The 25,791-nt window shown below is 50.2% G+C and overlaps 1 protein-coding gene across 4 annotated transcripts in view; it reads right to left on the reverse strand.

Annotated features, from left to right (window-relative positions):
• The window catches only part of DGCR2 (DiGeorge syndrome critical region gene 2), a 60,457-nt gene extending 36,272 nt beyond the window's left edge, over nt 1-24,185 (reverse strand). For 3 of the 4 annotated variants that reach the window (XM_053927774.1, XM_053927773.1, XM_053927772.1), the window contains exons 1-2: nt 23,852-24,185; nt 4,373-4,495 (exon numbers count right to left, since the gene is read on the reverse strand). In XM_053927774.1, the coding sequence (XP_053783749.1) occupies nt 4,373-4,495; nt 23,852-23,930 (202 nt within the window). In that variant the 5' untranslated portion in view covers nt 23,931-24,185. The remainder of the gene's footprint in view (nt 1-4,372; nt 4,496-23,851) is intronic. The other variant, XM_053927775.1, reaches the window with a different exon arrangement.
• Between the last annotated feature and the right edge of the window lie 1,606 nt (nt 24,186-25,791).

Below are 25,791 nucleotides of genomic sequence, written 5' to 3' on the forward strand. Positions count from 1 at the left end.
CTTAAAATCTTTTTTTGCTCACAGTTTTCATCAGTGTTTGTGTATTTAATGTGTGGCCCAAGACAACTCTTCTTCCAGTGTGGCCCAGAGACACCAAAAGGTTGACACCCCTGCGTGTAGACCTCTGACTATTTCTAGGGCTTCTAAAGTTATTTTAGCCAGTCTCTAGTTGCTTTTTAAAATTTTTCCTAAATATTTTATTTTTTTATTTTTAGAGATAAGGGAAGGGAAGGAGACAGAGGAAGAGAAACATCAATCGGTTGCCTCTCACCCCCCCCCCCCCCCCCAGGGACCTGACCTGCAACCCAGGCATGTGCCCTGACTGGGAATCGAACTGGTGACCTTTCTGTTTGCAGGCTGGCACTCAATCCACTGAGCCACACCAGCCATGGCTCTAGTTGCTTTTTAAAAATGTATCTGTAGGGGAATGAGGACTTGGAATTTCCTAGACTGCCATTTTGCTAATGTCAGAGTATATTTTTAAAGTTTTCTTTTATTCCCTGAATTTATTATAAAACAAGAATAGCTGCTAATATGTACTGAGGCACTATTCTGTGCCGTGCTCCGTTCCAAGAACTGTCTGCGGGAGGTGAAGTTCCCAAAGCAGCCTGCCCACAGGGCCACAGCCAGTGGAGGCAGGGGTACCAGCCCCAGCAGCTTGGTTCCAGGCCCTCGCATTTAACCACCGCTTTACACGCATCAGAGTTGGCCACCCCAAGCCACTCTGTTCTGGCCCTTTTGGCCTAGAATGCTTTGCCCAGAGTCTGGTGAGCATGCCGCGGATGTTTTCTTCCAGTCTAGAACACTTGCTGCCTCTCATGCTTAGGAGGAAGGTAGTCCAGCTTCCCAGAGGCTCTGTGAACACTAAAGGCCAGGTGTTGGTAGGGTCAGGTGAGCCTCAAGGTGGGGACCAGAACCCTCCATTATGTTGTCACCTTACACCTCTTCCATGTCGTGCAAGTTTCTCCAGGAGAGACCCCTCCAATCCCCTGCCTGGGGAAACATCTGGGTGCCAGCAATGGGGGGCAGGGCAGAAGAGATGGCCGAGGTTCTCACTTGCCCCCACAGAGAATTTACTTTAATTCCTCTGTTTTCCACCTGCATGGCTCCCCTCTGCTGGGCCTGATGCCTCCTATTTTGCTAACTGTTAAGTCCAGGCGCTAATGGAAATACAATGCAAGCCACATTTCAACAAAAGATGAATTTTCATTTCATTTAACCCAGTATATTCAAAATACTGTAATTCCAACATGTAATCAATATAAAAAAGTATTAATGAGACATTTCACTTTTTTAAAACTCAGTCTTTAATATCAGATGCACACTGGACACTTTAGCGCACCTTCGTTCCAAAAGGCCAGTTCAAGTGCTCGACAGCCCTGTGTCACCCATGGCCACCGCACGGGCCAGCGTGGGTTTGGAAAATAAACTTCAGATCCACTGGTGGGAGGAGAAGTCACCCAGCTGTGATGAGTGAGGAAGGGAGGCGGACGGGGAAGAGCATTCCACCGCTCCTGTTCTGCCTCCGCCCCAGGTGCCGCCAGCAGTGGCACTGAGAACTTCCACGTCTGTCAGGGTTCTGCTGGTCAAGCAGGTCACTCCCTCGTGTTCTTTCTCTCAAGGAAGCCCACGGTTGCAGTTTCTGTGCTATGCTAAGTCGGTTTCACTCTCTCATCTATGGGCTTTTCTTAAAAAAAAAAAAAAATGACTGTATAATATCTGAAATACTGCAAAGAATATACATGAAAAATAATGCCTAATAATAAAACAGTTACAAGCACCCACCCCCACCTGACTTCAGAACTCAAACTCAGCTTAGGACTGACTACGTGCTTGCTTCTTCTAGTCTTATTCCTCTGTCTCCCCACCAGGGAGGGACTAGGAGTGCAAATTTTGTATATCACTGTATTACCTTTTTTTTCCTTTCAGTTTACCATACATGTATATATCTGTAAATAAGATAATAGTCAGTTTTGCTTGTGTTTATTGTGCTATATGGACTTTTTGGCAAACTGCCTTTGTCACCTACATTCTGGTTTTAAGATTCATCCATGTAGCTGCAAGAACCTGCCATTCCCTTGCTGTCTGGGTTCGGAACGCGCCAACGAGTGAATGCAGACGTTTGGGTTGTCCCAAGACGCAGACCAGTATGAGCGGTGCTGTAAGAGTTCCTCTCGAGCGTCCCCAAGCAGAAACCCAGGATCAGAGCCGGAGGAGCTGGGCATTCCACAGGCCGTCGGCCTCCTCACCCCTCCTCCAGTACAGCAGACCCTCCTAGGCCTCAGTGAGCCTGCTCACACTGTCATTGTCATCACGCCCTCAATGGTCAGGGCCTAAAACATGCCATCTGCTCAGAATCTGGGCTCCCGTAGGTCAGACTTTATTATTCTGTTTGGGGAGAAGATACAGGAACCTACGTAACGTCAAGTCAACACTTAAAGTACGCGACTTGGAACCCTCTGTACCAACCACATGACCCGAGGAGAAGTCAGATGAGTCCCTGCCTTCAGCAAGTCCACACCACATGGAGCAACGAGCAAGGTGAACCATGATGAGGCGCCCACCGTTGTTCTCAGTATCTATAGCAGGGCCATTATCACACACAACCTTAAGAGCTAAGCCAAAGACGCTATGAAAGCAGCAGGTAAGCCATGCTTCTGTTTTAAAACAAGCCAAGAACCATTTGGTTCTTCGTTGAGAAAATTCCGCAGGAGGCTAGATATGAAGTTTCATCCTGTAAGTCAGAGCAGGTGGCACTCCCAGGCACAATCACCGGTTCCTCACCAGGCTACCAGCACCTAGTACCCACATCTCAAGTACTGGGAAGGTCACGCCCTCGGCTGTGACCCAAGGAATGACCAGGTAGGCTCTCAGACACAGGCCTATCCCAGAAGTCCCTAACCCAGACAGCAGCATCCTGCCTCTCATTTGGAAAGGCAGACGGCTCGACTACAGACATGCACATCCAGTGAAGGACGAACAGGCACAGGGATGATTAAAAGGAGTCCTTTTCCAGGGGTCCTCTTTACAGGCAAATACAGTCCGAAGACACCACCTCTATTTCTTATTCTGGGACCCCCCCCCCCCCCCCCCACGCACTATCCCAAGCTCCAATGTGGAATTCCACTTGATGTGCCTCCTGATGCCCTGGCTGGATTTCATCAGTTTTCCTCAGCACTTGGCCTATAGGAACCACAGCGCTCCTGTCATTGGCTGAAGGCTGAAGAGAAGCCCACACTAGGCCAGGCCCCCTGGGGAAGAGGACTGGTCTCCTGCCCTGAGGGAGGCTCAGCCTGGAAGGAGAGATCAAGCACTGCACAGTGATGGTAAGAATTACCAGAGGCTCTATCTATGGGCGGTTGGAGAGAGAAGGGCAGGTGCTGGCAGAAGCCACCCTACAGCCAGCGGCCCAGAGATGCTTGCTTGTCGTGGAACCATCTAGCCAAGCCTGGAAGGATGGGGCAGGACATGTCCACGCAGAAACGAACAAGGGGATTCCAGGAGGGGAGAAAGGTATAAACAAAGCATGTGGCTAGGAAATTCTTAATGGGGTGAGCACAGGAAAGAGCCTCCCTGAGTCGTTGAGGGGAAAATAGGGATAAACTGCTTTGGCAAAAGACAAGGCAGACTGTGAAGAAATTCGAATGCAAGGCTGAAGAGTTTAGGTCTGAGACTGTCACGCTGGAATAAGACACACCTTCCTCTTAGGGCCTTTATCAGAACCACCTGGGTCTTAAACACATTAGCGTGTGCGTGAGTGTCTGTCTCACACACATGCAGGAGCACACACGAGACACTACAACCCAAGCTGAGAGCCAGGGATGCAGTGCACACCATTACTCGTGGGTGTGTTAGCCTCTCTGAGGGCGCTGGACCAGAAGCCAGGCGGAACCCCAGCAACTCAGACTTCTGTGGCGTTCCCTCTCTACGCAACGTGCATCATCGGGAGAGAACCCCCAGTGAAAAGTGACCAGTGACTGAGTGAGCAGGATGGAGGGGGAGCCAAGGTCCGTCTAAATGACCCTCAGCAGGGTTCCAGCCATGTCGCGAAGGCACCCACCTCCGAAGCCGGGCAAGAGGGAAGCAAGAGGCCGCCACACTTCAGGGCGCTGCTCTCAGGGCCAGAGGCACCTCTCAAAACATGGCATCACAGGCGCCCCTCACGCCTCCCCACAGCCCTGACCCTGCCATCTCACAAGTTCTGAGATCCATCTGTGTTGGGCATCTTTCTTAAAAAGACAGAGAAAGAGAGGGGAGGAGGTGCTCAAAATAACCTTCCAGCGCATGGATATAGTAGCATGGGGTGCTGGATGACACCATCTCCCCAATGGGACGCAGGGGCCATGTGCTTCTGCCTGCCCGACACACTCACCTGGACAGTCGGCTTCGTCGCTCTCATCCTCACAAGTCACCCAGCCGTCACACTGCCAGGGGAGGGGGATGCACTGGATGGTGCCGCTGCGACAGGCAAACTGCCCAGGGTTGCACCACAGCTCTGTGAAACCAAAGGGCAAGAGGCCATTGAGGAAGCGGCAGTAGCAGTGGAGACCTGGAGCGGCCAGCTGCCACTGCCCGGTCCTGCCACTGCCCGGATCCCGTGAGCGTGAGCCGGACACCAAGCAGCCTGACGACAGCCCGCCTCCTCGGGGGTCTGCACACATGCCCTAAGGACGAGCCAAGAGCTGTGCCCCAAATGCCACAGGTCCCCAGAGCATCGCATCCCCCCAAGACATTGACCTTCACGCTCAAACTCAAACATACATCGCCACGTTTCTGCTCCGCGTCTGCCTGCGTTGCTCGGCAGGGAGACAGAAACAAGAGGGCACACTTCTCTCTCCTGAGGGGTTCTGGGTCAATAGAGAAGACACACACACTCCATACACACGCACGGACACACACACACACTAGGTCACCACCACAGGGGCGCTCGATGTGACGGAGACTCTGCCTCCACCTGCGGGGCTGGGGTGCTTCTTAAAGACGGTGGGATGTGAGCAGGGTTCCCCAGGCAGGTGGACGGTTTCAGAGGCACACATGCCATAGTAGGAAGGGAGGAGCAATCCAGAGACAGCAGGGCTTAAGGGAATATCGCAGGGCAGCAGGGCATGCCAGTTACACTGTGTGGAGTCACTGGAGATGAGGTGGGAAATGTAAGAAGGACCAGCCTGCGGAGGCTGTGAGGGAAGGATAATTCTGACCTTTATTTGGTATGCTGTATCTATATTTTAAGCAGATATCACTGGCAATGGTTTCTGGAAGCAATTAAAATAGGGGACCAGAGAAAAATATTAAATAGCCAAGAAAGGTCTTGAACTGAAGCAGGGGTTGGCGAATTGCAGCCCACGAGCCAACTCTTGCCCTGCCCGCTGTTTTTTTAAAATAAAGTTTTCTTGGAACACAGCCACAAACATACATAGTCTGTCTGCTTTTGAGCTACAACAGCAGCGTTGGGTGGGTGCACCAGAGACCGTATGACCTGCAACGCTGAAAACAGTTACTCTCTGGTCCTTCAAGAAAAAGTTGGCAGACTCTAGGACTGAGGTGGCAGCTGATAAATGGGCAAACCTTGGAACCCGTGGGAAACACTGAGGTGCGAGGGACAAAGTCCTGCACACCGGTGTGATGACACAGGAAGAATGGATGGAGTTGAAGGAATGAATTTAACTGTCCACCTGCAACACGGAGTACATAAAACCCCAGTCCTTCGGCACTGGTGGTCGGTCATCGGGCGAGACAGAGCAGTGATTCCCTGAGAGTCGGGAAACACGCAAGTGAGCCTAACTGCCCAAAGAACGTTTCCAGGCGACAGAGCAGGCGGAGGGACTCCAAGGGGACCCGGAAGACTCTTGGGGATGAGCGGAAGTGGCTAAAACCTAGGGGAAACTAAGGCAGGTAGCACTCACAGCGCAGCACTGTGGGATCACAGGAAGAGAAAGAGCGCACAGACAAGACTCTGGAAAGGCACGGAAGGACCCTGGGGCAGTAGGCATGGTGCTGATCAGTGTATGGTGGGAGGAAACCACCCCAGGCTGTGCAAAGAACCACCCGAAAGGGTAAGAGGGAAGAGTAACCAAAATTCAGCAGGACCACAAACAATCCCTGTTCTGCAGCAGTCAGAAACTCCTAACTTGTGGGACATGGATTCAAGTACTCAGAATAGTTTTGCATCATTAGTGGGGGAAAAAACGAACTCCAGACTAAATGCTGCTCAGTCCTAACAGAGATTAAAAGCAAGGCCTGATGAAATCAGCCCTGGCTGGCGTGACTTAGTGGATTGAACTCTGGCCTGTGAACCAAAAAGGTCGCTGGTTCAATTCCCAGTCAGGGCGCATGCCTGGGTTGCTGTCCAGGTCCCCAGTTGGGGGTGTGCGAGAGGCAACAGATGGATGTACCGACCACACATTGATGTTTTCCTCCCTCTCTCTCCCCCTTCCCCTCTCTCTAAAAGTAAATAATAAAATCTTAAAAACTATAAATGTTAAAAACGATAACAACAACAACAATCGTCTGACATCCTGGGGAAGGTTCTCTCCCTTCCTGAGTCACCTGCAGTACAGGAGTCACCTGCAGTACAGGGGCTGTTCGGAAATCAATCCAGTGTGTGAGTCACTGGTTCACACAGGTGAATCACGCACTTGCAAAGCATTTACTGAGCTCCTACTCTGAGCCAGGCAACTCTCCAGGTGCCTGGCCAGAGTGGTAAACAAAGCAGGGTAAACCCGGGACCTGTACTGTGTGGGGGAGACTGACGTAGTCAGCTGCTCAGCACGTCGGCCAGGGGTTCTGCCGGCTCCAATGGGCCTCACTAGCTGTGAGTCGACATGCCTTTCCTGTCTTCCTTAGTATCCTCTTGAGGACCTTTGTAAAGCATCCAAAACAATTTCTGCCTCAAAGTTGCTCAAACAGTCACCTCCTCTTCCCAGTACTGGCTTTGCCAAGGCCCCTGTCCCAGGCCCTCTGCTGTGATGACTGTCCCCTGGGTGTAAAGCGGGAGAGCTAAGCGGGCTCTTCTAGCCAATGGACTGTTGCCGCTGTTTGAAATAACCCCCACCCCCACCAAGTAAGTGCAAGGCCACAGCACCAACGAGAACCTTTATCACATTAGCTCTCCCCAAGCCTTCTGCTCCCAATACCCTTTTACACACTTAAAATTTCTGAGAACCCAGAAGATCTTCTTTAGTTTATGTGGGTTAAACATATGGACACTTACTGTGTTAGAAATCAAAACTGAGAAATGTTTTTAAACACAAGAGTCCCAAGCTCGTGCTCAACAGGTTACACACAGAGCTGCTGTGTTTCAGCAATCCCACTCCTAGGTACGTGTCCAAGAGCGCTGAAAGCAGGGACTCGCACACACCCATGCACTGGTGTCCACAGCAGCGTTACTCACCCCGGCCCAGGGCGGACACAACCCCAGCGTTCATCAACAGATGAATGGATAAGCAAAATGGGGCATCGCTACCCTAGGCAACATTACTGGGTCGTAAAAAGCAGGAAACTGACACATGCTACAAAATGGATGAAGCTACAGGACGTTCTGCTGGGTGAAAATAAGCAAGACAGTGCAGGACAAATGCTATGTGACTCCACTTACATGAGGTCCCTCCCCAGAGTAGTCAAATTCGTAGGGACACAGCTGCCGGGGGCTGGGGCAGAGGTGATGGGTATGAGTTGCGGTGTGGGAACGAACGCTGGGTGCCAGCCACACAACACTGTCGACGATGTGCTTGACGCTGCTGAGGTGCACGTTTAACAGTGATGAAAGTGGTAACTTTTGTTTCTTTTTTCTATGTACTTACTGACTGAGCTTAGAGAGAGAGGAACGGAAAGAAAGAGAGAGAGGAACATCCAACCGCTGTTCCACTTATTCATGCGCTCACTGGTTGACTCCTGTATGTGCCTTGACAGGGGACCGAACACACAGCCCTGGTGTACTGGGCCGGCGCTCCACCCGACTGAGCTACCTAGCAATGTCCAAAGTGCTTAAAATTTATGTTATGTGTATTTTACCACAACTTTAAAAAACCCTTTAAACAAGAGAGAAAAGGAATCCCAAGCACACATCCCATTTAGCTGTCAATACATGTCAGGCAGCCTCTGGCAATGCCACTGTGCACTTGTGAGAGAGTAAGAGCGACAGGCAAATGGCACCTCGGGGTCAGAACTGCTATTAAGAACATAGTTTTGACCTTGCAGAGCCCCCTTCCCAGACCCCTGGCCACACTTGAAGAACTGCCGCTTTAAATTATGCAATGTGTGGGAATTAAAGGGTTCATGCCCTGTAGAAATTCACAAGTCCCCGCAATACAGTCTTTCTCCAGATTCCATTCGTTCTTTGTCAGCAGGCCTTGGCCTCATTTTGAATTATGTAAACTGAGCTGTCTTAAATTACTGTGTGAAATTTAATATGCTGTTTCAGTTTTCAGAATTGATTTCTCAACGTTTTCCCACAAAGAAATAGAGGAAGACAGCATCGCGGAAGCACACGTGTCCAGTGACATTGCTCAGGAAGTGAAAAAATGTCCTGCCAAGAAATGCAGAAGAGAACGCTACCCCATGGCTTCCCTCTGCCCACAGCCCGCTCCACAGCCTCTACTAGTGGACAGAGATCCTTAGACACGGCCCCTGCACCATGCTGGAGCACCCACCCTGGGACCAGAGGCCCCAGGTTCCCGGTGGGCAGCGTGGCCTCCATCAGGTTGTTGCGGCATTCTTCCCTGGAAAGAGCTAACACCTGCTTCCCAGCAGGGCAGGGAGTTCCCACGGGTCCTCGTTCTGCCCCCCACACAGGGCAGTGCGGGGGCAGAGGCAGTTAACCAACACAACACTTAGAGCCAGAAGGGAGAGATGTGAAAATAAGTGCTGGCTGGGCCCTGCTGTACAAGTGACATGACAGCTTTAGAAGGAGAGCTCCCATGGGATGCTGGGTCCTCTCCAGCACCATGGACCTTGGGCCAGCTGCCTCTTCTCTGGACGCCTTCAAGAGGGGACAGAGACCATTGATGACAACAGAGATCACTAAAAACACAGAGGGAATCCCTGCTAAGCAGGCCTTCTGAAGAAGGGTTACCTGTGTCCTGAGGTAAGAAGGTGAAAATGTGGGGCTTAAACTGGGCCTCAGAATAGGCAGCACCTGAACCACCAGTGAACGTGGGGAAGGCCTACTGGCCAAGGGCCCAGCCTGGACAAGCGCCACCAAGCAGGAAAGGAGCTCTCTGCTTGGCTGGGGCTCAGCAGGACTTAAGACCTAACGGGACCGCAGGACCAGATGGCTTCTGCGGATGCGCCTTGGCTCCAGGGGTGGATGCTGCTGGCACTGGAGGAGCGCTCTATCAGAACACCAACTGGCAGCAGGACGGAAAATGGACTCGGGAAGGCCAACTAGGTGAGGAAAAGCACTGCCAGGCACGTGCAACAATCCACGGCGGTCACTCTAGAACAGACTGTGACTGTGCTACAACCTCTCACCGTCCCTACAGTGCTCTAAGTGCCATCTGACCTTTCCTGAGGTGAAGGAACACCTCCCTCCACGCAGGTTCTCAGGAGCCCTGGTTCGGCAGTCTCTGCAGCTCCCCCTGTAGTCCCTCTGGCCCTTTCGTGGTGACTGTCATTTCATGGCTCCAACAGGCCTGCCTGCAACCTCGTTGCTCCTGCAGCTTCCTGGCACAATGTGTCGGCCTTGAAAGAGGACGCAATGACCTGTCCCAAGAGAAACTACAGGACCCAACTCTCAGACCAGTGAAGCCCCACATCAGCAATGACACCTGCTCAGCCTAGTTGGGCTTCATTCCTTCACCTCTGAAAATGGGGGTGATCGTCCTTGCCCTGCTGTCCTAATTTTTGAGTTGGGCAGGGGGTGGGGAGGAGGGTCATAAGGCCCAAAGGAGAAATCCACTAAAACAGTGCTTGGCTGCTGAACAGTTTCATGTATTCAACCCCCTGGAATAATCCTTGAGGACCACTGAAAAGGCAAATGCTCTCAGAGGGACCCACAGGGGGAAAGGGAAGATGGGAGCAGTAACCAGAGAACAGGGGCTTTGCACAGCATGGCCCGCCGCTGGGTCTCAGAAGCAAAGTCCAGTTATGGCTGCTGTTAGCAGCAGGCCTGAGCATCCCTCAGCTCTGGCAGGTGCCAGGGTTGCAGCAGGAAGGTGGCCAGCATCTAAACATCAAGCTGGAAGGAGCTCAGAGCCCAACCGGCCCCATGATTTTCACACGAGGGCCCAGAGCTCAAGGGGAAGTAAGACCTGTGTAGCTCAGAGAAAACTGAAGGACTGAAGCTTTACGAGTAAAACGCAAGGGAAGGCCAGACACTGCTTGAACCCCCCATCTAGTCCAGCACCTGCTCCATGTCCCATGCCAAGCTGGCAGCAGCAGGACGGAGGCCAGAAACTAGGCTCTGTGCTCTCACCCGGACCCCCATGCCCAAAGCCAGCGCAGCTAAGAAGGACAGGTCGGGATTTGGGGTGGAATCAAAGCTCCCCCTGCCAGGATGCCCTTCATTCTGATTCGGGGTGTGGCCAACCCATCCTCCTTCAAAGGACTGGGTCCAAATTTCTGATTCGGACCCATTTCCTCTTTGTTAAGACAGAAGACAGGACTTAGGAAATGCTGCGCCTCCAAAGAGGCCAGCCAAGCAAAGCCCCAGGGGACCAGGAGCGCCTGCCTGCCAATGGGGACCTGGACACTGGGAACACAACACTCCTGTTGTGTGTGTGTGTTTTAAAATCCTCACCCGAGGATATGTTTATTGACTTTAGAGAGAGAGGGAGAAAGAGAGACAGAAAAACACTGATGTGAGGGAGAAACATCGACTGGCTGCTTCCCACACGTGCCTCAACCAGGGATCAAACCAGCAACCTAGGTACGTGCCCTGACTGGGAATTGAACCCACAACCTTTTGGTATATAAGATGACACTCCAATCAACAGAGCTATCCGACCAGGGCTCCTGCTGTGTGTAGTTTTGAAATACATCCACAAGTTCTTTGATATGCCTTTGTAAATGCCTGTAGCTCCCCAAGCACTACCACCACCGAACCCATTCCCAAATAGCCCCTGGGGCACAAAGAGAATCAACACTCAGTCAGCTCTCCAGTGGGAGGGGAGGCTCATCTGACCACTGTGCATGAGAAGAGGCAGGTGACCAGCTAGCTCAGGGGGGCTGCAGAGCTCAGGGGGAGTGTCAGCTACTTTCTCCTATCAGCCAAAGAGTCACACCAGAACAAAGTGACAAGGCCGAACTCCAGTATTTACTTCTCATAAATAACACGAATTATCTACATCCAAGAGAGAAAGCCACCATCACCTGCTCCCTTCTACCCTCAGATGCTGCCCAACCTGGACACCAGCTTGTCACCCCCGATTGGCCCTCCAGTTAACTTCTCCTTAGGTAGACGCTTGGGGAAAAAGGCCCTGGGTCAATTAAGTCATCCTCGAAGAGGAGGGAGAGGAACTAAGGAAAAGGATGTGACTGGAATAAGAGGCAGGTTCACCAAAATTCTATGAAATGAATGACACTTCAAAAACATAACAGCAACCTGCAGTGAGTCTGTATTTTATGAAGGCTGATGTGCAGGAGGGGTCAGGAGGTATATACTTGGGACTAAGACAGGGCAAGAGGGCGAGGCAGACCTGGAGGGATAGCTACCTCGCACGTGACGTAACATCTGCCAACAGACACTCACACCTCATCTGACGACAGCCACAGCACAGTACAGCCGGTTCATCGCAAGAGAAACACAGCTGCGGTGAAAGCAGACTCCTGAATATTCACTTTGCACGTGCCAGGCAGTGAATCAAATACATTATTATTATTATATTTAAATCCTTAAGACAGAGCCATTACCTCCTTCAATAAGTGCAGCTGCATGCCAGCTGAGGGTCAGGCACTGTGCTACAGGCAAGTGAAAAAAGCAAATCAAAACAACACAAGGTTCCCACCTTCATGGAGCTCAAAGTCTCGTCGGGAGGCTGATCTTCCCAACCTTGAGGGAGCAAAGGTTTCATAGAGAAACACAGAAAGCGTGACTATAAAAGAAAAAAAATTGATAACATGGATTTCTTCAAAACTAACCACTTCTTTGACCAGGAGCTCACTGCAGCTACACAGGTCAACAGAACAGAATACGGAGCCCAGAGAGTAAACGCACAAAGTGCCCACCTGCTTTTTGACAAGGTGCCAAAACAATTCAGTGGAGAAAGGTAATCTCTCAACAAGTGATGGTGGAATAACTCGACATCCTCTAATCAAATGATATCCACTTATCAAAAATGAACCTCAATCCATATCTCATACCAGATATAATAACTCGACATCCTCTAATCAAATGATATCCACTTATCAAAAATGAACCTCAATCCATATCTCATACCAGATATAAAAAGCACAAAACACATCAAAGGCTTAAATAAGACCTAAGACTACAAAACTTCTAGCAAAGGCATATAACCTTTGTGAACTTGGGTTAGGCAGAGTGCTTACATACATCACCGAAAACAAGATCTATAAAAGAAAAAATGTTATAAACTGGCTTCGTCCAAGGCTCAGTGGTTGTCAGGTGGGAACCTCGGGGTGGGGGGGGCGGTGACCACAAAGTGGCAGCAAGAGGGAACTGGTGACGGACCATGTCCTGTATCTTACCTGTGGGGTTGATCCCACAGCTCTACGCATTTGTCAAAGCTCGAAAATGATACACCGAAGAGTGAGTTTTGGTGTACTAAATTAAAAATAAAACAGATAACCAATGTCATGCCAATAAATTCAATAGAAAAGTAAAAAAAATTTTAAATAATAAATAAATAAAACATTTTAAAAGTGCAGTTGAACAAATTAATGGGTAGGTCATTGAAAATATCTGCAACATATCTAAGAACTTTTAACTGGAATATACAAAGAATTTCTACAATTCAATAATAAATATAAATATAAAAAGGCAAACCACCTCATAAAAGTGGCTAAATGCATTGAAGAGATGCTTCTCAAAAGAAGATAAGTGAATGGTTACCAAGACGTGAAAAAGTGTTTGCTACCATCACTCCCTGGGAAATGCAGTTAAAACCACAGGAGGGTGGGCCCTGACCCGTGTAGGCCAGCTGGCCGAGCGCCATTCCGCAAAGCCATGGGTCGCTGGTTCGATTCCTGGGTTGCGGGCCAGATCCCCGGTTGGGGGCATACAAGAGGCAACCCATCAATGTTTCTTTCACACATAGATGTTTCTCTCCCTTTCTTTCTTCCTCCCCTCCCCTCTAAAAATAATAAATGAGTAATTAAAATCTTTTTTTTAAAAAAGTGATTTGCAAAAATCTCAATCAATGACAAAACTAGGACAACCAGATCTCAGAACTCTTAAAATTAAAAATGATTCATTTTAACATATTAAATTATTATCACAAAATAACTTTTAAGATAAACTTTTGATTTTTGGATAAGTTTAGGTTTACAGAAAAGTTCCCACATGCCCCTTAGCCAGTTTCCCGTTAGTATCTCACACTACTGCTAGGTCGGATAGATAGTAAAGCAAGGCGGGAGGGGAGGGAGACTGTCTCACGTATTAATTCAGCAGCCCTGAGCCTGGTCTGATAAGACTGCCAGGTGTTCCAAACATCACAAGAAAAACCTTGATAGCACAGGAGGAGGGAGCCCTTGAGGATCCGTATGCGTGGTTTCCACTACCTGGTAAAGAAAGTCTTTGAAACTGTGTATTAATCCCAAGGTCTGGAAAGGCAAGGAGAGGGAACCTAGAAGGCTACAAGCATAAAACCCCCAAAATCCCAACAGACGGAGCACTCAGACCAGCTGGGTGCCCGCTTGCAGCCTCATTCTCAAGTGTATTTCAAAAATAAACTTGCTATCTCATTTCCCCTGTACGTACTGTCTCTCGCCTGAATTCTTCTATTGTGAGCTCGACAAAAGCTGAGGAGGGAGAGCCCCCTAACTCGGCTCTCCCCAGGAACCTTACTGTGGCACATCTGTCACAACTAGCAAATCATTATCAGTACATTTCTATGAACTGAATTCCAGACTATTCAAATTCTACTAGTTATTTCATCAATGTCATTTTCCTGTTCTAGGATTAAATCCAGGACTTAGGTTACAAAGTAATTACCTTGTAACTTGTGTTACAAAGTAATTTCTAATACAGTGTATCAGAAAATACTGTGGTTAACACCCTGACTGGAGCATGGAGCATCGCCCCCGTACACCAAAAGGATGAGGCTTCAATTCCTGGTCAGGGCACAGACCTAGGCTGTGGGTTTGATCCCCAGTCGGGAATGTACGGCAGGCAATCCACAGATGTCTCTCCCCCTCTTCCCACCGCCCCCCTTCCCCTCTCTCTCAAATCAATAAACATATCCTTGCTTGAGGCGACAAGAAATTTTAATAAGACATTAAGTTTAACAAAATAATTAATAGTATTTATTAATACCCAAAATCTAAAGAATGCCAATTGTTACAAATTTTACTTGGACTTTCTTTTTACTGACACATAATTCTCTTCTTAACACAAAAGCGAAACTGGAAAAAATATTTTAAGCAAATAGCAATATATACGAATGAGAGTTGACATATTAAACTATAAATATCTACTCCAAAAAATGTTTTTAATTCACTCATGAAAATATTACAACCTATTTGAAATGAGATGTTTCCTTACAAACTACTGTAATGAAATAGAAGCCTGTTATAAAAATGAAACTACAATAAATACCTCTCTCAATATTATTTATTTAATAAAAGTGGTTTCAAATCAATATGGTTTTGAACCTACCTAGCAGAGAACTAATCCTAGCAGAGAAGATTTTTGACCCAGTACTTTGAGTATATACCATCAGCCTGAATTCAAAAAGAGCTGAAATAAAAATCCAAAATTCTACTCAGTTGCTTCACTGTTGGTAGTGGTAACGGGGGCGCCACTCCTGAAAGTATTCTGTGTGCACCGCAGGAGTAAGCAAATGAGTACATCTACTGATGTTGAGGGAAGCCAGTTTTATCACCATAGAAAAGGAGAGGTACAGATACGAAAAGGGGAAAGCTAGTAAGATCCTGGGGTACTGGGTTGGAACTAAAACTGTATGAAGCTACATCAAAAGACACACACACAGGCACGAGCACAGAGACAGGCGCAGGCGCACAGACCCCAGGTGCACTAAATGCTCTAGCAGTAGCAGCATCCAAACAGCCATAAGCACACCTAGCACCAACATCTTCATCTCTAAATACCACCGCCCACTGAAAGGAACCAGCGCTCCACGGAAAGGTGCCTGGGACAGGAAAGATACAAGATGAGCCTGGTGATAAGGAATGCTTAGAATGGATGGGGACGTGTCAGAAGAATACAGAAGCCAGTCTGAAGGGGTTTCCACTGTCCAAATCAGTTGTAATATAATCATCAAAATGAATGATAATAATAGACTATACAACACACTGAATAAAAAGAAAAATCCATGAATCCATACTGACACTAAAATAAAAACAGAAACCTCTTTTTTATAGTAGACTACTACTGAACGAACGGTGAGAGAAAAATCACCGTTTAACAATCATCACAGTGGTAACCGATTCAGACAAAAATCAACAGATGCGTAGAACCACTGGGCGAGGCTATGTGCCTTCCTATTTGGTACCTGACAATCCCAAAGAGGGAGAGGCACCTTTCCAGTACAGAAATACAGCTGAAGCCCCTTTCCATGACCAAGGTTAATATGGCCATTCCTGGGACAAAATGACAGGCTGTGTCTCCCGATGCATGTCCTAAGGAGGATTCAATGCCTGCCAAAAATGCACCAACTCAATCTGATCACCCAAAATGAGGACTATTCTATAAAACAGCCTGCTTCTCTTTAAAATGTCCATGGCATGAAAGACAAAAAAAGCTAGAGAGCTGTTCCAGATGTTAAAAGGTTAAATGCACATGGCAATTAAATACAACACACGATCCCAGATTAGATCCTGGATTGAGGAAAAAACACGTTGTAAATGGACAGCTGGCAACATGAGGATGTGGCTGAGAGCACTGCATCAATGTTTAGCTTCCTAAGTTCGGTAACTGTGCCCTGTTTGTAAGAATGGCCTTGCCGTCAGGAAGTACACACCGAGGGATTCAGAAATGAAGGGTCATGATTGATGTCTGCAACTTAGTTTCAAGCAGTTCTGAAAAAAGTGTGTGCACACAGATACTGTATCAGTGCGCGCATGCTGAGAGCCTGTGCGAATGTGGTGAGGCAAATGTTAACTGGTGAACTTAGGTGAACTGTACACAGCTGGAGTTCACACTATTCTTGCAACTTTTCTGTAAGTATGAGATTTTGCCAAAGTAAAAAGTTTTTTTTAAAATGAAATATCCCATTTTACTCTGAAAGGAGATGTTTTGAAATCTTCATTATTTTTGGAATTAAGGCCTCCTCATACCAGTAAAAAAATGCAGACCAGGAGATCTTTAGGATTTGGTTTCATTTTTGCCTTCAAGGCAAAATTAATATTGTTCATGTTTAAGTTCCCCAAAATGTCCACTCTAATTCTAAATTATCCTTGGTGAAATTAAGCCATTTAGATAAATAAGCACAAAAATCTGAGTTCTAGTACAAAGACATGTAAAAACTGAAGTCCAAACTGGAGTTACTGCAGATCTAGTTTCCAAATGAGACAAACCCACGAGAGCCGGGGAAGTCCGCTGAAAGCACTGCCTGTGCACTTCATGCGCTGGGTCCCCCAGCCTACACGATCTCTACCTGCAAATCTCACTAAATTGCAGCCTCCAGTTAATGACAAGCTTGATATGAGGTCTCTAAGGTAACTTACAAAGATCCTCAAAACACTGTCAAATAAAAACTGTATAAAAAGCATTAATTCCGTTTACACAAAATACTCTGTGTATGAACGTTTTCCTGACTGTCCTGAGCTTTCACTGTGGCTCACCACGACAGTATGCACACACACCCTTCACACCAACAGGGTGGAGGAAATCTGATGATTGTGTCCCCTTCCCAGGGGTGGCCAACAAACCATTAAGGGCTGCAGCAAAAGCCTGGGCCCCAAGCGAGCCTCGTCCCTTTCAGGTACTTCTAGTCCTCTTGTTCTGTCCCCTAAGACAAAGCTTTGCACAGATTCCGATCGACCCACGGACCCCAGAGGTGGCCAGTGACACTCAAAAGGACTCTGCATCAGGAAACCTGATGTCAACCTAAGTGTGCAGGGGTCCTGGCAGCTCATGTGTCCTGGCTGGCCTTCCAGGATGCCCTCTGCAGTAGTTTCTGCCCCATGCCCAATGCCCTGGGCAGTCCCAAGCAATGCTCTCCACAGTGATGAACTCCTAAGGCAGGGGTGTCAAAATCATTTTTACCGGGGGCCACATCAGCCTCTCAGTTGCCTTCAAAGGGCCGAATATAATTTTAGGACTGTATAAATGTAACTACTCCTTAACTAGGGAGCAAGGAGCTCTACATTCGGCCCTTTGAAGGCAAATGCAAGGCTCATGTGACCCCTGGTGAAAATGAGTTTGATACCCCTCTCCTAAGGAAAGTCCCCCAGGGAACAAGGTTTCTGAGACAAGGTGGGAGTGCAGGGTGGGCCTGGACGCTGTCTTGGCCCAGCACACCCGGCAGGGCTCTGCTCTCAGCTCTGTCCTGTCTAACAGAGCAGTCCACAGCGGACGCCAGGCAGACAAGAATCTCATCAAACTGATGGCTACCTGCCAGGGATCCACAGGGAGGGACCAGAAGAGCGAGGGGCACTAAGGACAACAACCAATCCAGGCTCACTTAAGTGACAGCCACACCAGGCAAGAGGAGGGGAAGAAGGCCAAGAGGAGAGCATGTGCAGTCCCCCACACCACCACCTCTTAAGCAAGGCTTGCGCTGGGCAATGGCCTGTGAAAGGGCAGGTCACTCCCGCATGCAGGGGGCAGTCTGCTCTTAAAGCCTCAGTGCCAGGCAAGTCCATGAGAGTGGCAACCAGGCCCTGGGGCTCCAAACTGCAGGAGCCCCCTAGCCCCTCCAAACCCCAGGCTAGGTGTCTGGTGAACTTCAGTGAGGATCCATGCTTGTGAGAAGCCCTCACCTGCCCTCACCTCTCAGCTCAGCCCATATCTGCAGAAGCAAGCTCCCCACAGTGTGAGGCCCAGGCCAGCTGGCTCTGCAGCACCCCCCCAACCAAATCCTCCATAGGCATTCTTGCAGTCAGCCACAAGGCCCTCGTCCTCACCCCCACCCCAGGGGCAGCTGCAAGGCCTGCTGGCTAAGGGAGCTATTGCTCTTTATGTCAAAATATAAATAGCCATTTGTGCCATTTACTCAGTAACTGATTTCTGAGTGCCCACTCTGTGCCAGACCAGGCCCAGGGGGCACAGCATGAACGTGACAAAGAGCAAAACATATCACTAGGAACAATCCTAGCCCTGTCCAAAGTGCTGCGGCTGTTTGGTGGCTCTCCACAAGCTAATAACCCCCCTCCCCCTGCCCAGGCCATCAGAAACGGCCAGGCTCTTTCAGCACTATGTATCACACACTGCTGAAGGCCACTGTGCTCTGCGGTCTGGGTGGGGGACGATGACACATGAACCGGACCTTCTCCTGATAAATATGCCCTTGTGTGAGCGCGCGAAGTCCTGCTTACAGTTTAAGGGGGTGTCCCTGCACTCCCCAATATCCATTCACGGATAACATTTACAGTTGGCCTTTATGAAGCATTTGCTTTATATCTGACACTTCTCGGAACTTTATACCTGCCCATTTTAATTCTCACAACATCTCTATGAAGCTCTGTTATCTCCATGTTACAGATAAGGAAACTGAGGCACAGAGAAGTCACAGACTGGGGAGCAGAGCAAGACTTGATACCAAGCAGTGTGGCTCTAGGGTCCGTGTTCTCAAACCACAATACTGGACTTACCTTGACCTAAGCGCAGCCACTCTCTACATACAGACAGCTCATTTAAAGTAACGCCAGACCTGGGCTTTCCTTCCTCCCAGGTCGATGGCTAGAAGCCCCAGGACACTCTGGGTCCCAGCCAGCTGTACTCCAACCACTGCCAACATGCCACTGACCCTCCCTTGGACTTGCCCTGCCTAGACTGTGGCCCATCTTGGAGCAGCAGGACTGTCTTTTTGCTAAACCTCCTACGTCAATTGGTAAATCACACAGAAACAAAAATATCGGTTACATAAAAACCATACCGTGATCTCATCCTTCCCTTTGGCAAACTGTTGCCCCAAAAGAAGGTTCTTGGGATTACTGACCTGCTCTGCAGGAAGGAGAAGGGACTGGTCACCAACTTTTCAGCAACCAAAACACAAAAGCGCATGTGACAAGGGAACAACCTAGCAGCACGCCAAGGGGAAGACATGTAATCAGTGTCTGCCTATCTGCTGGGTCCTAAATGTCACTGACACATTCCTCTTAGAGTCAAGAACCTACTAGGTGTTTCCTTATGCCAAAGAGAGGAAGAGGGATAGAGGTAAGGTATCACGTGTGCAGGAGGGCCCACACCTAGATCACCTCCCAGGATGAGTGAGTTCATTAGGTGCCGCAGAACTGCCAGGAGACGGCCAGGAGAAGATGGTGCCAAGGGGCTAGGCCTGGAAAGCCGGGCAAGGCTGCAGGCGAGAGTGATCTGGACCAGAGCAACAGCAAGACACAGCCTAAGAGGAGCGAGAAGGTACAGACGCATTTGCCAAAGTGTGTGACAACAGCACATTCTTCATTCCTAAGTCTAGAACCACCAACCGAAACACTAACCCTCACTAGCGGCCACCTGGGCCAACCGGAGCTTTAACCACAGCACATCCTGTGCCCTCAACCCCAACTGTGGTTGACACCGTGCCCAGCACACAGCAGGTGACAGTGATGGCTTGTTACAGGCTGAATGCAGGGGGAGCGTCACCGAACATCTCTCAGGGGCACTAAGTACCAGGAGCCTGCTCCGCTCTCTGAAGTGGAATTGTTCAGATGGAAAGGGCCATGACATGCGCAACTTGCTGTCAAATTGTTCAGAAAGCAATCATGTGCCTGCGCACATTTCTAAGCATGACTACGGACACGGGGGGTAAGGTAAATAAAATAAAATGCTAACAATAGTACATCTAGTACAGGACGCTCAAGTGTTCTTTGCACTAATTGTATTTTTGAAATTTTTCTGTAAGTTTGAGATTATCCCCCCAAATATTTATTTATTTTTTTAAAAGACAATTCATTAACTAGTGAGGTTGGAAAGTGTAACACTACTTCCCACCCAAAAAGAATGAAATTGTAAAGCCCAAAGCCCAGTCTGCTAGCCGGGAAAGTTTAGTGTTACAGGGTGGCAGGCTGTAGAGGAAAGAGCTCCCAACTCAGAAGGCACCTGGCCAGCCCAGGTGCAGGCTCAACTTTCCAGCTACTTCCATAAGCGTCGGCCACTTCTGTTTATAAAATATCCACACTCTTGCCCTGGCTGGTGTGGCTCAGTGGATTGAGCACGGGCCTGCAAACCAAAGTGCCACCAGTTTGATTCCCAGTCAGGGCACATGCCTGGGTTGTGGGCCAGGTCCCCAATGGGGGACACGAGAGAGGCAACTACACAGGTTTCTCTCCCTCTCTTTCTTTTTCACTCCCTTCTCCTCTCTCTAAAAATAAATAAATTAAATCTTTAAAAAAAAATCCACACTCTTCCTATTCATTAACCAGTATGTTGCTCCTTACAAAAAAACCCAGACTCTTTCTATTCGCTGACATGATATCACAGTCAGTGGCTCCTAACTGCCCCTCTATTTGTCGTCCTTTGGCAGAGACCCTCCACCTTGCTTTCTCACCACATCCCCGCAGACACAATAATGCACATCTTCGTTGGTCACTATGGTCAATTAACCACAAAAGGAATTTTGGGGCAGGGTTGGTTCTCTCTCAGACCAGATTATTCAGATGGAAAAAGCTTCAGCATCCCTCCCTGGCAAATCATGGGGTCCATCGGGAGAACAGAAGCGGTGTGGGGCTCCACAGCAGGGCGAAAGGATGGCAGGACATTACACAAGCCCCTAGAAAGGTACATGATGGGTCAGGCCAGACTTCTAGGACTGAGTGTCATCTCAGCCCTTAGCTTAATGAGCTCTCCATATTCCAATTTCCCCATTTGTAAATGGGGCTAGTAACAGTATCTACCCCACAGGGACTGCTTGAGTTCACTTAATCAACACGTGTGTTGGTGATACAACAGCGCTTGGCATGTAACATTCCCAAGCAGTATCAGACATGCATTTAAAAGAAACTTTGGCAAAAAGTCAAGTTCAGCACTCTCGTGTTGCCCGTTGTCCCCATTCTGTGAAAGGCCTCATGCCCTGGCCTGCATCAGAGAGCAGCCAAAGGTGGCTTAGTCTCTGTCCTCAAGGGTTCCACCTGGCAGAAATCAGAGGGCACCCTCCACACCCGCCTGCCTGCCTGCCTGCCTCCCTCCCTCCTTCCTGGGAAACAGGTTCTGACTGGTGCCCTCCTCACACCCAAGTATGTGTCTCAGTCAGGATTCCAACAGAAAGAACACAGGCAAAGACTAAAGAAGCATCCCCTCGAGAAGGCCAGCCAGCAGACGCCTGCCTGGAAGGACACAGAGTACACAGCACACAAGAACGTCACCCGGAGTGAGACGTGACCTCGCTGTCCAAAGTCAGGAAACCAGTGGAAATCCCCCAATTTCGCAGAGCAAGATACCACTGGGGCCACTAAGAAGTTCTGTCTGACCTGGAGAGTCCTGGAACGAAAGAGTAACTGGGCTGCCTCTGCCAGGGCTGCCTCCCTGCCCCAACTCAGACCTAAGCATGATGTCTTCTGTGAAGCCCTCCCTTGCTTCCCAGATACAAAGGGTCGTCACCTCTGCCACCTGCCTGGGCCCCCACATTCAGTGGAATAATTTACACCTCATTTCTCCTTCCACACCTAAAGGGCACTCCCAGAGGGGGGGGTTTATTTTCTCCATTTGAGTATCCCCAGTGATGGGCAGGCATTGAACACTGAGATGCTTGTTTAAATGGCTGCTGGCCAGTTGGCAGGATATGGAGACAGCCAGAAAAGGAGTTGGGAACATTCGTCACTTCTATCATCCAGGCAGGAGATGCAGGACCTGGAACCAGAGGCACCCCAAGGAAGATAGGCATGCGTGATTCATGGCTTCACCCCTCAGAGTCTAGAGACCTGATGTGCAAAGCTGGGACCCAGGAGCCAGAATAGAATGATGTCTCACCTCTCTACAGGTGAAGACATATTTTCCAAAGGACTTCATCACAACAACCCACAATCCATTGGCTCTGCTCCCCAAGAGCCCATACAGTACCCTCCTAGACAGATGGCCCTTTTCCTGGCTTCCATTCCTGCCAAGGCTGCTGTCCCAGAACTAGTCACCCTGCTGTCCAGAGAACATCAAAAGCAGTGAGCAACCAGCTCTACTCAGGGAGTCCAGATTACTATCACTGGAGAAACTCCAGGTTGAGTGTGGGCCCAGGGCCTCGGCCACCAGGTAGACCTTAGGGAACAGAGAGGTTCAGCGCGTCTGAGGTAGGAGCCCGGCTGGGGCACAGTGGAGGGCCCCACACAGCCGTGCTCCCAACCTGCCTTCACCCACTGAGGCCTGGCAGTGCTCACAGAAGATGGACCCGAGCACTTACACCCTCGTGGATCCCTTCTGGCATCAATAAAAGAAAAAAAGTTGTTAAGAATCATACCTCGGCCCTGGCCGAGTAGCTTAGTTGGTTAGTGTCATCCTGATATGCCAAGATCGCCACTTCTATCCCTGGTCTGGGCACGCACAAGAATCAACGCATAAGTGCAAAAATAAGTGAACAACAAAAATCGTTCTCTCTCTAAAAAAATTCAATTAAGAAAGCCCTACTTTTCCACTGCATTGTTATACAAATGAATGCTTATATATATGTACAGTACATTTTTTAACCTACAAGGTTTTTCATTTTTCTGCTTATTTTAAAAGAAATCACATTGTCACAGGCTCCTAAAAGCACTGTGGGCCCCAGCATTGTGTCTCCTGTCCCTGTTAGACAAACCGGCCCTGCATTTGGGGGTTTGATTTTCTTGCTGCAGTTCGGAGAAGGGGTACACCAGAAACAGGTAGAGAAAAATTGTCTAGGACCTTCTAGCTGCCGCGATTCTGCCTCCCCATCACAGGCTTTTTTATAGAAACACACGTTCCAAGGAGAGTTCCAAAGGCATTTAATCATCAAATACAAGGCGCAGTCCTAAGTACCTGGCACTGTCCAGGCTCCTACTACTGTGACACACCTGCGGGGCAACGCGGTAGTCTCTGTCCCAGGACAGGCCCGCTCGCGATGCTGGGTAACCTCCTAGGACCTCCTCGGGGCAGGTCTCTGCGCAGAGTACTTCTCGACTGTAACACCTCACTAAGTGACAATAAGCGACACGGCTACCGCTTTCCAGCCGAGGGGTTTCCAGAGATTGACGCTGGCCAACAACTAACTGCTGGGCGGAAGCAAGGAAACCAGGTGTCTCCACGAGATGCTCTCTCGACCCCCAGCACTCGAGCCTAACCCCAGCCGCTGGACCAGCAAAGTGGGCGAGTCCAGAGCACAGCTCCGGGGCTAGAGAACTCCATCACTATCGCTTCCGTCAACCTCAAAGCATGTAGTGCTCCACAGACGTGGACCCAAAGGCAACATCCCTCGAGAACAAAGTTCCATGGTGCGCGAGGCGCTCGAGCCCAGGTAAACTCAGGGCGTGTTCCCGGAGGTGCACGGTCTGGGGCGGGTGATGCCGCGGTCCCCGAGGACTCGGCCCAGCCAGGTGGAAGGAGGTCCCGGGCTGCTCGTGCCTCGCACGCCCCGCCCCCGGCCGGCCGGCCGCCCCGCCCCCCCGCGTCGCGCACCTGGTCGCAGCGGCTCGGTGACGGTGAGCACGAGCAGGAAGAGCAGCAGGAAGGCACCGCTGTCTGCCTTGGGCACCATTTATCCTCCGTTCATCGTCCCCGGGGCGGCCGCGTGACCCCGCGGGGAGGCCAGACCGGGCCTGGCTGAGGGTCGGGTGACCGGGCCGGTACGGGACCTGGGACAGGGCCGGATACGAAGAGGCGGCGAGAGAGGGGCTCCGGCTGGGCCGTGGCTGCACTGGGCCGCGGACTGGTGTGCACCCTCGGCCACAGCCTCCGGTTCCGACTCCTGCTCCGCGCAAGATGGCGGCCGTCTTGCTCTGCTTCGCGACGCTCCGCCTCCCGCCCTCTACACTGGCGCCCGCCAATGAGCGCCGAGGCGGGGCGGGGCCTGCGCGTTCCAAGTTTGTGCCGGCCATTGGACGAGCTGGGGCGGAGCCTGAGCCGTCGGGGCCGAGAGGGGCGAGGCCTAAGATACGGACAGTGAGGGGCGGGCCCGACGGGGGTGGGACCTAAGGAGTGAAGTGTACCATTGGCTAAACAAAGAGGTGGGGCTCGGGGTTGATACCTGTGCGGTAGGGGCTCCGAAGGGCCTGGGATCGTAGGGCGCAGGGCAGGGGCGGTGGGGGAGGGGCAATGGGACGATCCAGAAGACGGACGCAGAAAGCGGCAGGGCACAGTGGGGCCGAAATGTGGGGAGAGGAGGGGCCGGGAGTGGCCCACGGGGCAGAGCGTGAAAGAAGACGGACGGGACATAAAGGGTCTTCAACACCTTGCACACCTGCAGGCCGAGATCCGGTTCGCTGCGTAAGAGTGCGCCCTACTGTGGTCTTTAGGAAGGTCTCCAAAGAACGGTGAGGAAAACTGGAAGGCCCCGAACTATCTTGGAGGAAGCGGGGAAGGAGGATCAATAGTCTGAGGTACACGCAGGTGTGACTTCACCAGCACACTCAACTGAAAATGCTTCAAACAGATGAGGAAATAGCCTAAAGGAGTGCCATACGAAGAGAGCTGACAGGGAAACCCCATTCTAGAGAGACCCTGTAGTAAAGCTGGCTCTGGAGGAAAGGCTCTGCCTACACAATGGAGAAGGAAGGAAAGGAACATTGGGCAAAGCTGCTGCCACATCAGGCCACATCTGCATAGAGGAAAGCCACTGGGGACAATGCTCCAAGTACTGATTTTGCACCTGTTATCAGGAACAAGGTGATCACGAGAGGGGACCCAGCAGATAGGGTGTTCTTAGCAGGAGAGAGGAGCAAGCTCTCCAAAGGAAGGACCATCATCCGTGCACACAAGGCCTGGCACAGGGTGAGGGCTGGAAAAGAGGGTGAAGATGGGAGCAGAGAAAGGGGAGGACCACCACTGGTGAGGATCCATCCCCACCTCCAGCCCCACAGGCTCACTCCCCGGGAGTAGGCCTCTCAAGCTCCCTTAAGGCATGGTTCTCCTGAGTGTCTCTTAACCCTGGGACACTCAGGGTCATCTGAGAGAAAGGCACCCATACCCCCTGGGCAGATACGGCCAAGGTTAAACCCAAGGGTAGGCCAGACCTACCTGCATCTGCTCCTCAGCGTGGCCCTGAGCAGGTGCTAGACAAAGGGGCTGTCACAGCAGAAGGCTTCACTGCTGGCAGAAGCTGGTCCCCATCCAATGCTGACAGCTCCACTTGCACTGTCCTCCAGGGAGCATTCCAGGAGCAGCTGATGGCACTCAAAGCAAGATCCAGGTCCAGCCTCTGTCCCAGCCCCAGATCTGCCCTGGGAGCCCGGCCAGGGCTACGGTCTGGGCAGACCCCCAAGAGGGGAACACAGAGCCAAAGCAGACATCGCTGCCAGTTGTCCCCTGCACAGAGTCACTGTCAGAGAAGCAGGCCGGCAAGGTTTTGGATGAGGAAGGAGAACTACAATGAGGTGAAGAGTCCAGTCAAACCATGCAGG

The sequence above is a fragment of the Desmodus rotundus genome, chromosome 7 (genome assembly GCF_022682495.2).
Source record: "Desmodus rotundus isolate HL8 chromosome 7, HLdesRot8A.1, whole genome shotgun sequence".
Classification (NCBI taxonomy): Eukaryota; Metazoa; Chordata; class Mammalia; order Chiroptera; family Phyllostomidae; genus Desmodus; species Desmodus rotundus.